Consider the following 14,121-nt stretch of genomic DNA (forward strand, 5'->3'; position numbering starts at 1 on the left):
GCGCAAGGAGAGAGCCTACAATTTCTGCCGTTTCCCCAAGGTGTCTGCAGCATTGTGACGTATTTGTAGGCATATCATTGGAAGATTGACCATAAGAGACCACATTTACCAGGTGTCCGCCCGGTGTCCTGCTTCGAAATTGGTGCGTAAAAGTATTTTTCCATGTGATTGAGAGGAGAAAGCAGACTTCCACGAACGATATATCAATGAAGAGATATGTGAAAAACACCTTGAGGATTGATTCTAAACTACGTTTGCCATGTTTCAGTTGATATTATGGAGTTAATTTGGAAAAAAGTTTGGCGTTTTGGTGACTGAATTTTCAGGGTTTTTTGGTAGCCAAACGGATGTACAAAACGGAGCGATTTCTCCTACACAAAGAATATTTCAGAAAAAACTGAACATTTTGCTATCTAACTGAGAGTCTCCTCATTGAAAACATCCAAAGTTCTTCAAAGGTAAATGATTTTATTTGAATGCTTTTCTTGTTTTTGTGAAAATGTTGCTGGCTGAATTCTAGGCTTATAGCTATGCTAGCTATCAATACTCTTACACAAATGCTTGTTTAGCTATGGTTGAAAAGCATATTTTGAAAATCTGAGATGACAGTGTTGTTAACAAAAGTCTAAGCTTGAGAGCAAATATATTTATTTCATTTCATTTGCGATTTTCATGAATAGTTAACGTTGCGTTATGCTAATGAGCTTGAGGCTATAAATAGGATCCCGGATCCGGGATTGCTCGTCGCATGAAGTTAAGGAATGATTTGTACCAAATACAATGCTCTTAGTTTTAGAGATGTTCAAGACCAGTTTATTACTGGCCACCCATTCCAAAACAGACTGCAACCCTTTGTTAAGGGTTTCAGTGGGTGCATAAGCTGTGGTTGCTGATATGGTTAAATCATCAGCATACATGGACACACATGCTGTGTTTAATGCCAGTGGCAGGTCATTGGTGAAAAGAGTAGAGGGCCTAGAGCACTGCCCTGCGTTACACCACACGTTTACAGGTTTGACATTAGAGAAGCTACCATTAAAGAAAACCCTTTGAGTTTTATATTAGATAGATAGCTCTGAATCCACAATATGGCAGAGATTTAAAAGCCATAACACAAGTTTTTTCAACAACAGGTTATGGTCAATAATATCAAAGGCTGTATTGAAATCTAACAACACAGCTCCCACAATCTTATTATCAATTTCTTTCAACCAATCATCAGTCATTTGTGTCAGTGCTGAGTGCATGTTGAGTGCCCAACTCTATAAGCATGCTGAAAGTCTGTTGTTAATTTGTTTACAGAGAAATAGAATTGTATTTGGTCAAACACAATTTTTTCCAACAGTTTGTTAAGAGCTGGCAGCAAGCTTACAGGTCTGCTGTTAGAACCAGTAAAGGCCACTTTACTACTCTTAGGTAGTGGAATTACTTTGTCTTCCCTCCAGGCCTGAGGACAAAGACTTTCCTCTAGGCTCAGATTACAGATATGACATAAAGGACAGGCAATAGTCAGCTACCATCCTCAGTAGCTCTCCATCTAAGTTGTCAATGCCAGGTTTGTCAGTATTGATTGACAACAATAATTTTCCCACCTCTCTCACACGGACTTTACAAACTTGCAAAGCTTTTATTTCATCATTTGTATGTTTATTGTTGGCATTTCCTGCCTAAGTTTGCCCACTTTGCCAATGAAGTAATCATTAAAATAAGTGGCAACATCAAATGGTTGTGTGATGAAAAAGCAATCTGATTCGATGAAAGAGTGAGTTGAATTTGTCTTTCTGCCCATAATTCCATTTAAACTACTCAAGTTGTTTTCCATAATTCTTTATATCATTGATCTTGGCTTCATAATATAGTTTATTCTTGTTTTTGTTGAGTTTAGTCACATAATTTCTCAATTTGCAGTAAGTAAGCCAGTCAGATGTGCAGCCAGACATATTAGCACCCCAATCTCTTTCAACAATACAATTGTTAAATTCCTCATCAATCCATGGAGCCTGGACAGGTTTAACAATAATTGGAAGAAGCAATTTCATAAATTCATCAAGTGCAGCATCTGGATGCTCCTCATTAAACACATCAGACCAACACCTTTTTTTTAACATTATTCACATAAGAGTCACTGCAAAATCGTTTGTATGATCTCTTATACACTATTTTAGGCCCAGCTATTGGAACTTGGGCTTTCCTGGATATAGCCACTACGGATACAGCTTTAGAACAAAGTTCTACAGTATTAGTAAAAATGTGATCGATACATGTGGACGATCTTGTTCCTGTAGTGTTTGTAAACATCCTGGTAGGTTGATTAATAACCTGAACCAGATTACAGGCACTGGTAGGAAGCTTTCTCTTGAGCGGACAACTTGATGAAAACCAGTCAATATGCCGGTCCCCAAGAAAGCAGACCTCTCTGTTTACATCACATTCACTATCAAGCATTTCACACAAACTCAGCAAAAAAATAAATATCCTCGCACTGTCAACTGCATTTATTTTCAGCAAACTTAAAATGTGTAAATATTTGTATGAACATAACAAGATTCAAGAACTGAGACATAAACTGAACAAGTTCCACAGACATGTGACTAACAGAAATGGAATAATGTGTCCCTGAACAAAGAGGGGGTCAAAATCAAAGTAACAGTCAGTATCTGATGTGGCCACCAGCTGCATTAAGTACTGCAGTGCATCTCCTCCTCATGGACTGCACCAGATTTTCCAGTTCTTGCTGTGAGATGTTACCCCACTCTTCCACCAAGGCACCTGCAAGTTCCTGCAGGAAGGGTACCACATGAGGGAGGAGGATGTCTTCCTGTAACGCACAGTGCTGAGATTGCCAGCAATGACAACAAGCTCAGTCCGACGATGCTGTGCCACACTGCCCCAGACCCTCCACCTCCAAATCAATCCCACTCCAGAGTACAGGCCTCGGTGTAACACTCATTCCTTCGAAGATAAACGCAAATCCGACTATCACCCCTGGTGAGACAAGACTACGACTCGTCAGTGAAGAGCACTTTTTGCCAGTCCTGTCTGGCCCTGTGACGGTGGATTTGTGCTCATAGGCGACATAGTTGCCGGTGATGTCCGGTGAGGACCTGCCTTACAACAGGCCTACAAGCCCTCAGTCCAGCCTCTCTCAGCCTATTGCGGACAGTCTGAGCACTGATGGAGGGATTGTGCATTCCTTGGGGTAACTCGGGCAGTTGTTGTTGTCATCCTGTACCTGTCCCGCAGGTGTGATGCTCGGATGTACAGATCCTGTGCAGGTGTTGTTACACATGGTCTGCCACTACAAGGACAATCAGCTGTCCATCCAGTCTCCCTGTAGCGCTGTCTAAGGCATCTCACATTACGGACATTGCAATTTATTGCCCTGGCTACATCTACAGTCCTCATGCCTCCTTGCAGCATGACCAAGGCACGTTCATGCAGATGAGCAGGGACCCTGGGCATCTTTCCTTTGGTGTTTTTCAGTCAGTAGAAAGGCCTCTTTAGTGTCATAAGTTTTCATAACTATGACCTTAATTGCGTACCGTCTGTAAGCTGTTAAGTGTCTTAACGACCGTTTATGTTTTATGGTTCATTGAACAAGAATGGGAAACAGTTTAACCCTTTTACAATGAAGATCTGTGTAGTTGTTTGGATTTTTACAAATTATCTTTGAAAGACAGGGTCCTGAAAAAGGGATGTTTCTTTTTTTGCTGAGTTTATTATTTAGATACTGACTTATCACTTGGTATCCTATAGCAACACCACAAAAGAAAAGGCTTTAGATATGCCAAGTGAACCTCCAACCACAACACTTGACATAAGATCTTCTCTAAGTATGACAGGGATATGGCTCTGAATATATACAGCAACACCTCCTCCATAAGCATTTATGTGTCTCTTCTATCGATGTTATATCCTTGTATTGCACTGCTGTATCATCAAATTAATTATCTACGCTAGTCTCAGAAAAGGCGAATATATGTTATCTGATGTTAGCAAGTTATTGATTTCATGAACCTTATTTCTAAGGCTACATATATTATTATGGGCTATTTTCAGCCCTTTCTTGGGTAGCTTAGAGATAGACATCATTCTGAAGCGCAAACACACAAAGAAAATCTACATTCGGCAGTCCATTAAATCAATTGGTGTGTGTCCTGCGGGGTTGAAGCTCCAAAACTCATAGGCTTGGCTCTCTCATCCCATCCAGGCTTCTGGGAGGGAGGGTGGACAATGAGCCTGTCCTATGGACCAGAGTGCATTACATACAACAATTTACTATTATTGGAGTTCCTGTGTGTGGTCGAAGGTCTCATGACATTCCAAATGGAACCTTATTCCCTATATAGTGCAATACCTTTGACCAGAGCTCTATCGGCACTGGTCAAAAGTAGTGGACTATAAATGGAATAGGGTTCCATAAGAGAGTTATGTAGGCCCATGTTAACAATGCACCAACCCCTATCCCTTACCCCCTGTGGCACTTTCAGAGATCTGGAGGCAACTAGCAATATGCTAATAGTGCCACCTTTCCCTGTCATAGGCTTGATGAAATGTTCACCATAATGGATATCCAATCCTTTCACATCTACAGAACTGCCTAACAGGGTAACGTCTGGAAGCATGTCAATATTAGGGAAATTACTTGGCAGCGTTCTGTCAAATTGGTTAAAAGAAAAGAGAGTTTGGTCATTTTTAGAGCTGACAGATTTCTATTGGACAGTATTTACTCGATTTGTAAATAAGGGCACAGGGTTATTCCATTCACAATGAGTACTTTGGTTCTAAATTTATATTCTGTGGATTCAGTATGTTATAGAGAGCGAGAGAAAGGAGGGGCAGAGGGTTACAGTAGAGAGGAAGGGTCCAGTCTGGGACTAGCACTCCTCAGCTAACCACCTCTGCTCTGGGCCTATGTGTGTGTCCACCTACACAAAGCGGTGCTTGTCCATCCTAGCTCTGCACCGAGCACTGAGGGCCACTGTCTCTGCCTCTGTGCTGGTGAGGCCGGGGAGAGAGAAAACAGCCCCTTTATTTAAAGCTAAACTTCACTTCACATGGGAATGGTTACTGCGATTATCCATCTCCCTTCCTCTCCTGTCCACTCCACCCTTCTATCGTCGTGTGGATTAATTGTGGAGACACACCCTGGCTACAGCCAAACATGGGCTCAAATACTATTTGAAATATTTCAAATACTTTGAGCAATTGCTTTAGCCTTCCTGGAGGGCCTGTTCTATTGCAGGTTCAAGCAAGCACAGCTAAAGCATTTGAAATGATCTTGAATAATATATGAACCCAGGTCTGGCTACAGGCAAGCCATCATCTTTGGGGAGTTGAGACTCTGGATGTATTCACTGTATGTTGCTGGCTTCATTAGTATTACGGTTACATTCTGACAAGACATATGAATGTTCCCGATGACTTGGCAAATGACTCACCCGTAACTTCTTTTTTCCTTTAAAACCTCTACAGGATCAGTGGGTCCCCCGTGGGACGGTTGAGCTAACGTAGGCTAATGCGATTAAACAAGAACATTTCCCAGGACATTGACATGCCTGATATTGGCAGAAACTTAAATTCTTGTTAATCTAACTGCACTGCCCAATTTACAGTAGCTATTAACAGTGAAAGAACACCATGAAGTGTTTTGAGGAGAGTGCACAGTTATGAACATGAAAAGTTATTAATAAACCAATTAGGCACATTTGGGCAGTCTTGATACAACATTTTGAACAGAAATGCAATGGTTCATTGGCTCAGTCTAAAACTTGTGGCCAAAATCTAAATTGCCCCTAGATTCCTAAGTCATATTTCTTTCTCTTGCATTTCAAATTTCATTTTTAAATGCATGTTTTTTTTCCCTTTGTATTATATTTTACCAGATCTAATGTGTTATATTATCCTACATTAATTTACATTTCCACAAACTTCAAAGTGTTCCTTTTCAAATGGTATCAAGAATATGCATATCCTTGCTTCAGGGCCTGAGCTACTGGCAGTTCGATTTGGGTATGTCATTTTAGGCAAAAATTGAAAAGAGGTTGAACAGTTTCTGGGTAGAGACACTCCGTTTGTCTGCTGTTTGTTTGTGTGTGTATAGAGGGAATTCCAAAGTTGACACCTTTTGTCTGTTTATTTGCACATGTATACACTGATTATACAAAACATTAAGAACACCTGCTCTTTCTATGACATAGGCTGACCAGGTGAATCCAGGTAAAAGGCATGATCCCTTATTGATGTCATTTGTTAAATCCACTTCAAATCAGTGTAGATGAAGGGAAGCAGACAGGTCAAATAAGGATTTTTAAGCCTTGAGACAAGGATTGTGTATGTGTGCCATTCAGAGGGTGAATGGGCAAGACAAAAGGCTTAAGTGCCTTTGAACAAGGTATGGTAGTAGGTGCCAGGCGCGTTTGTAACAAGAACTGCACCGCTGCTGGATTTTTCATGCTCAACAGTTTACCGTGTGTATCAAGAATTATCCACCACCCAAAGGACATCCAGCCAACTTGACAACTGTGGGAAGCATTGGCCTCAAAATGAACCAACATCCCTGTGGAATGCTTTTGACACCTTGTAGTGTCCATGCCCCGACGAATTAAGGCTGTTCTGAGGGCAAAGGGTGTGTGCGTGTGTGAGTGAGAGAGAGAGCGCGAGTGCGTACAACTTTCTTTCTGTGCATGTGCGCACGTGTGAATAAACCAAGTGGGACATCAGATACAGTACTGTGTGCATGTGTGTATTGACTAAGAAGTACAGTATTAACTGGTGTGTGTGAATTCGTATGTGTGTGTTCATGGATGGTTGTGGTGCTCCTACCTCCCAGGGCATGCTCTGTCATACTCAAACACAGAGACTCCAGCCGGTTGTTGATGTCTGGTTCCGTCACTGGCACTTGGAGATCTGGAGAACACCACCACAATGTTACAACAACATACACACAACCAACTACCCGGAGAACAACACTGCAAAATTACAACAACGTACACACAACTAACTCCCTAGAGAATTCTGCAACAGTACATCAACGTACACACAATCAACTACCTGGAGACCACCACAATGTCACAACAACATACACACAACCAACTACCCGGAGAAGACTGCAACATTACAACTAACTACCAGGACAGCACTGCAACATAACGTACCCACAACCAACTACCTGGAGACCAACACCACAATGTTATAACAACGTTCACACAACTAACTACCAGGACAGCACTGCGACATTACAATGTACCCACAACCAACTACCCAGAGAACAACACAACAATGTACCCACAACCAACTACCTGGAGAACACCACCAATGTTACAACGTACCCTCAACCACTGTGAAAGCTCAGCTAAAATAAAAAGCTAAACAAACAACTGAAAGAGTATGATAAATGTGTGTATACCCATACATAAAAAGGCCAGGTAAAGACCCCCAGAAAGTTCCAACATCAACATAACCACTGTGAAAATAGCTCAAAGACTTTACAATCAAAATAATGATGCATTTTTTCACAGTCCTCTACAAACCACAAAATACCACATCAGAGTCTACTATTCCAATTGAGCACAAAAAAGAGTTGAAATGAAGTTCATCAAAATGTCTTGATCCCAATACTTTAACCTTTCCTAACACCACCACACCAAAATGGCAGCAGACAAAGGAATTAATTATCATGGGCTCCAAATCCCAGTTTGTGCGGGGCGGTCGTGGTAACAATGACCTCCATTCAACCCCACTGTGTGTGCCGTGCTTAATCTGATAATCTACACCGCCAACTAACCAACTGTCTACACATTACACCCCTTAAATACAATACCCAGTCATTTGGGTTACTCAAATTGGGGTGGTTTGTTGCGCATGTGTGAGTGAGGTGTGTGTGTGTGTACTTCTCAAGTTCAAAGTCACCCATTCCGCCACAAGGGGGACCCATAAACTCACACCCCCCCCCCCCTGAGACAAGTTGCTAACTTGTTAGCCTAGCAGCCCCCTCAGCTCAGTTGTGAGCTCCTTAGCTAGCTATCACGAGGGGATATCTAGGCCATCGGTTAGCCTTAAGCTGCTCCTGCCTACCTTAAGCGGAGTCAACGCAGCCCGGGCGGCTGTGAAAATCCCTTGTGGGTAGAGAGAAGAGCTGAGTTATGCACTTGCCGTCGTACTGGCTGGATAGACAGAACAGTCAGCCACTGGCTATTTTTAGGCCTCAAATCCTGGCCCCTCCATGCACACACACACACTCCCCTTACTTCATCCCATCATTCTCCCTGTATAGTCTCTGTTTTAATCAATCATTTAATCTGTCTAGCGTCAGTTTGAGAAATAGGGGAGAGAGAGAGACAGATTGAGAGAGGGCGAGTCCAGGCCTAGCTTTCCAGGCAGCTACATACTCTGGCCCGGCTCCAACTCCAGCCACCCCCGAGTGCATGTGCAGTGTGTATGACTCTGCAGAGCTGTAGAAGGGAGGGAGAGAATGAAGGAGGGAAAGAGAGAAAGGCAGGGAAAGGGTGCCAGGGCTGCTCAGCCACCCAACACAAAGAGGCTCATTGTAACAGTCCACTGACTCTTCCCTCATTCCCTTCCTCACATACGGCTGCATTCCCTCTTTCCCCCTGAAACCGCCCTCCCTCCTCCTTCCTCTCCATTCTAAAAAAGGGGGAATACTCTTTGGTTCCCTATGAAAGACAGGCCGGAAGAGGAAATCCCCGCTGTCACATTGATGTCCAGTTTACCCCGCGGCTACGGCTGAAAATAGAATTAAGGATCCAGCCATTACAGAGCAGAACATTGGACTTGAATGGGATCTTTACCTCAGGCTGTTGTCCTGCATTGGTATGCAGATGAGAGCAGTGTGTGTAATGCCCTGTGGCATTACAGCATCTGTCTCCAGGCTAACAAAGAGGAAGGTAGCACTGAGGATGTTAGGCTGCTGAGAGCTGGCAATACAAAAAGGAGAGAGAGAGAGGGAAAAGAAAAAAAGAGGAAGAGAGAAAGAGAGGCTAAGATAAAGAAAGAGAGGAACAGAAATATAGAAAGGACTACCTTGTACAGTAGAGTAATGTGTGACAAAGTGTGTGTGCGCACGTGTATGTATCGTGTAACTGAGTGTGCGTGTGTGTGTGATTTCTTACCAGACTGTTGAAACATGACCATGGTGTGTGGCGTGGTGTGGACAGGCAAGGAGCGGGTCCTCTGCACTGAGCTGTGGGTTCGGCTGGGCATGCTATTACTGCCTCCGGGGTTGGCAAACCATAAACCCTGTTGAACAAACTGATAGTCACACAGACAGCCACAACAGACTGATAGCCCTATGAGCACAAGACGTTTAAAAGACGTTGTGCTTGGTTGAAAATACTTTTTTTTTTGTTGAAAAGATGTTGAAACCACGACTTCAAAGTTTTGTGCTCACTTGGAGGCTAGAGGTCATATATCTTTGGTTCATTAGACCATCTAAACTGGCACAATTCCAAAAACGGGTGCAACAAATCTAACCACTAACAGACAATGTTGGGAAATATATTAATGTCCCTATGACGGCAAAATAATATCATGATATACAGTTCTGCACATTGTTGGCGATACTTGAAATACCCACCTCCGACCTTGGCCCCCTCAAATTGCAGTTTGAGACCCCTACATTAGACAAACTACTGAGAGCACCTCACTCAATAAGTGCAATTTAATTTATATTTAAAAATGAGATTTCACAATACTTCTGCATGACTTATAGGCCAATAGTCCAACCTTTTGGTTTACAATTTCAATCATGAGCAATATACATTTTGGTTACACTCTGATCAAAATGGACTCACATTAATTTCCGCAAAATTGTATTAACTAGGACTATCACATAACTAAATACACACCCGGGGGTGGCTTTATAAAAGTGTGTAAAAACTAGGGGAGGGCACACCAGGTGTTTTCACTCTAGCCTATAACTACTGAGCCATTATAAAGTCAACCTTTTCTTGTTCTCCCTTTCTCTCCCCCCATTTAACCTCAAACTACTGACACTTTAGCCATGCAGATACCTCTCTGTAACCTGCCTATTATACATTCAACCTTCTCTCTCCCTCTACTCCCCACTCTTTCTCTCTCCCTCGACTCCCCACTCTTTCCCTCTCCCTCTACTCCCCACTCTTTCTCTCTCCCTCTACTCCCCACTCTCTGTCTTGCTGTCCCCCTTTCCCGGCCCTCCCATACAGAGAGCCAGGGAAAAACAGGAAATGCCTGTGCACTGTTCTCACTGCCTCTGACTAGCTCACTTGCTCTCTCTCCTTCTCCTCCCTTTCCCCTCTGCTCTCCGTCACCCCTCCCCCTACACCACCACCGCCCTAACAATGACTCACCCCAGTCTCTCTCCCACCTCCTCCCCCCTTTCTTTTAATACACACATTCCATACTTTTTGATTTAGTCCCCAAAAAATGGTCAGATGGAGAAAGTGTGCGGACTGTGGAGGAAGCGGTTTGGAATTCCTTCCCATTGTAAGGATACATAAAGAAATGCAGAATGGGAGCATAGCAGATGTGTGCCAGGTTATCCCTGCTGTGGAGTGGAGAACTGTTCCAATGAGCACTAGTGATGTAGGGTCTGTGGAATGCGGGATCCGCCTACAAGTTCCAGCCACTTCACCCGACACGCCACTGACGCTGCCTTTCTTTCCCTCCGCTGTTGCGTTTTCCCCCTTATGGTTGTATTTGTTTCTATGACTGTCTTTACAACTATGTAATTCAAAGGGGATGATAGTTCGGGACAGATCTGAAAGAGGGTATTGTTAGGAGTTTGATTATTTCTCTGTGTGATGGGATGATTCCAGAATCGGCAGGGTAGCCTAGTGGTTAGAGCAATTGGACTAGTAACCGGAAGGTTGCAAGTTCAAATCCCCGAGCTGACAAGGTACAAATCTGTCGTTCTGCCCCTGAACAGGCAGTTAACCCACTGTTCCTAGGCCGTCATTGAAAATAAGAATTTGTTCTTAACTGACTTGCCTAGTTAAATAAAGGTAAAATAAAAAAATAAAAAATCCAGACACTTGACCAAGTAGTGGTTTTCTCCCGCTGTATATAGGCATATACGCAGCACCCCTTCAGTATGAGAATACAATAACGTTGTTGTTTCTGCATGTAGGTCCCCTTTGTATCAGTACCCTTTACATCACTACCCATTTTCCACTACTGTAGTGAACCAAATTGTGATTGAAGCTGATAGGGATGTCCTCCCATTAAAAAGGTAGGCAAATTCAGCAATATAACATAACCTTAAAAATCCTTTCAGATCTTAAATGAATGGCCAAAATCTGGAAATGTGAGGTTAACTCAGACTTTAGACGCTACACATTAATGTTAATCGGACACTTGTGAAAATATTTGAGTTGAGGACGCCGATGTGGGCAGATGCTAGGGGCTAAGATAAGGTTAGATCGGGCGTCCTCATATGCCGTCCCTGCCTAAAAGGGAGACTCTGCAATGTAACATCACAAAAGAAGAACTCTACATCAATTGCATAGGCTAGGGGTAGTGGCTAAGTGCCTAGGAGAAGTTTACAGTCAGAAGTGTCCCCACCTGTCGTCCCTGCTTGAGACCGGTGGAGGTGCTGCTGGCGCTGCGCGGTGTGGGTCCCAGGAGGCCGGCGGTGCCCAGCAGGCCAAGCCTGGCACCGGGCAAGCTCCGTGAGGGCATCTGGAACTGGCGCAGGCTCCGGCGGGCCGACATGCTACTGCTGCCCCCCACGCAGCCCGCCGTGGGGAGAGAGTTGGACTGGCCGAAGCCCCGGCTACTGCTGCTGCTGCACGGAGAGAGAAATAGCACTTGGATCATAATTTTTTTTAAGAAATAAAAAGGAGGTAAAGCACTTTGTGACAACTGCCAGTTTAAAAGGGGCTTTATAAAATACATTTGATTGACTGAGGAGATGGGAAAGTTGGCAAAAGCGTGGTCGCAGGGAACCCTGATTTCTGGAGTGGAGTTGTATGAGTCAAGAACAGGGGGAGTATTGTCACTCGAGAACAGGCTCTGTAGCTACATTATTTGACCTTTTAAAACATTTAGCCGAGGAAGTCGTTGAGTACAACTTGGTGGTGGTGATAATAACAAGTGTTGGTAATAAAAAGTGATGCTGAAAACAGACAAACATCCAGAATGGCTAGAGAGGAAAAAAAGGAGTCAGATGTGGGTGAGAGAACAGATGGTGTCAAGAGCAGGAGGAGAGGTTAGTCCGTGTGTGTGTGTGTGTGTGTGTGTGTGTGTGTGTGTGTGTGTGTGTGTGTGTGTGTGTGTGTGTGTGTGTATATATATGTATATATGTATATATATATATATATATATATATATATATATATATATATATATATATATATAGGGGCAAAAAAGTATTTAGTCAGCGACCAATTGTGCAAGTTCTCCCACTTAAAAAGATGAAAAATCACATTGTAGGACTTTTAGTGAATTTATTTGCAAATTATGGTGGAAAATAAGTATTTGGTCACCTACAAACAAGCAAGATTTCTGGCTCTCACAGACCTGTAACTTCTTCTTTAAGAGGCTCCTCTGTCCTCCACTCGTTACCTGTATTAATGGCACCTGTTTGAACTTGTTATCAGTATAAAAGACACCTGTCCACAACCTCAAACAGTCACACTCTAAACTCCACTATGGCCAAGACCAAAGAGCTGTCAAAGGACCTGCACCAGGCTGGGAAGACAATCTGCAATAAGTAAGCAGCTTGGTTTGAAGAAATCAACTGTGGGAGCAATTATTAGGAAATGGAAGACATACAAGACCGCTGATAATCTCCCTCGATCTGGGGCTCCACGCAAGATCTCACTCCGTGGGGTCAAAATGATCACAAGAACGGTGAGCAAAAATCCCAGAACCACACGGGGGGACCTAGTGAATGACCTGCAGAGAACTGGGACCAAAGTAACAAAGCCTACCATCAGTAACACACTATGCCGCCAGGGACTCAAATCCTGCAGTGCCAGACGTGTCCCCCTGCTTAGCCAGTACATGTCCAGGCCCGTCTGAAGTTTGCTAGAGAGCATTTGGATGATCCAGAAGAAGATTGGGAGAATGTCATATGGTCAAATGAAACCAAAATATAACTTTTTGGTAAAAACTCAACTCGTCGTGTTTAGAGGACAAAGAATGCTGAGTTGCATCCAAAGAACACCACACATTTACGTTGAAGCATGGGGCTGGACTCATCATGCTTTGGGGCTGTTTTTCTGCAAAGGGACCAGGAAGACTGATCCGTGTAAAGGAAAGAATGAATGGGGCCATGTATCTTGAGATTTTGAGTGAAAACCTCTTTCCATCAGCAAGGGCATTGAAGATTAAACGTGGCTGGGGCTTTCAGCATGACAATGATCCCAAACACACCGCCCGGGCAACGAAGGAGTGGCTTCGTAAGAAGCATTTCAAGGTCCTGGAGTGGCCTAGCCAGTCTCCAGATCTCAACCCCATAGAAAATCTTTGGAGGGAGTTGAAAGTCAGTGTTGCCCAGCAACAGCCTCAAAACATCACTGCTCTAGGAGATCTGCATGGAGGAATGGGCCAAAATACCAGCAACAGTGTGTGAAAACTTTGTGAAGACATACAGAAAACTTTTGACCTCTGTCATTGCCAACAAATGGTATATATAACAAAGTATTGAGATAAACTTTTGTTATTGACCAAATACTTATTTTCCACCATCTTTTGCAAATAAATTCATTAAAAATCCTAGTGTGATTTTCTAGATTTTTTTTTTCATTTTGTCTGTCATAGTTGAACTGTACCTATGATGAAAATTACAGGCCTCTCATCTTTTTAAGTGAGAGAACTTGCACAATTGGTGGCTGACTAAATACTTTTTTGCTCCACTGTATTATATATCATTATGCAGTGAACCCTTTGGAATTACCTGGATTTCTGCATCAATCAAAGTCACAACAATAGACAAACACAGTCTGCTTGAACTAATAACACACAAACAATCATATGTTTTCATGACTGTATTGAACACACAGTGTAAACATTCACAGTGCAGGCTGGAAAAAGTATGTGAATCCTTGGATTTATAACTGGTTGACCCTCCTTTGGTAGCAATAACAAAAAAACAAAAAAAAGATCTGCACAATGGTC

At 43.0% G+C, this 14,121-nt stretch overlaps 1 protein-coding gene across 2 annotated transcripts in view; it reads right to left on the bottom strand.

Annotated features, from left to right (window-relative positions):
• The window catches only part of samd4a (sterile alpha motif domain containing 4A), a 98,137-nt gene that overhangs the window by 6,401 nt on the left and 77,615 nt on the right, over positions 1-14,121 (bottom strand). For both annotated transcript variants that reach the window (XM_064927532.1, XM_064927533.1), the window contains 3 exons: positions 11,563-11,785; positions 9,132-9,258; positions 6,826-6,909 (listed from right to left, as the gene is read on the bottom strand). In XM_064927532.1, coding sequence (XP_064783604.1) covers positions 6,826-6,909; positions 9,132-9,258; positions 11,563-11,785 — 434 coding nt within the window. The remainder of the gene's footprint in view (positions 1-6,825; positions 6,910-9,131; positions 9,259-11,562; positions 11,786-14,121) is intronic.

Source organism: Oncorhynchus masou, chromosome 21 (genome assembly GCF_036934945.1).
Source record: "Oncorhynchus masou masou isolate Uvic2021 chromosome 21, UVic_Omas_1.1, whole genome shotgun sequence".
NCBI classification, from domain to species: Eukaryota; Metazoa; Chordata; class Actinopteri; order Salmoniformes; family Salmonidae; genus Oncorhynchus; species Oncorhynchus masou.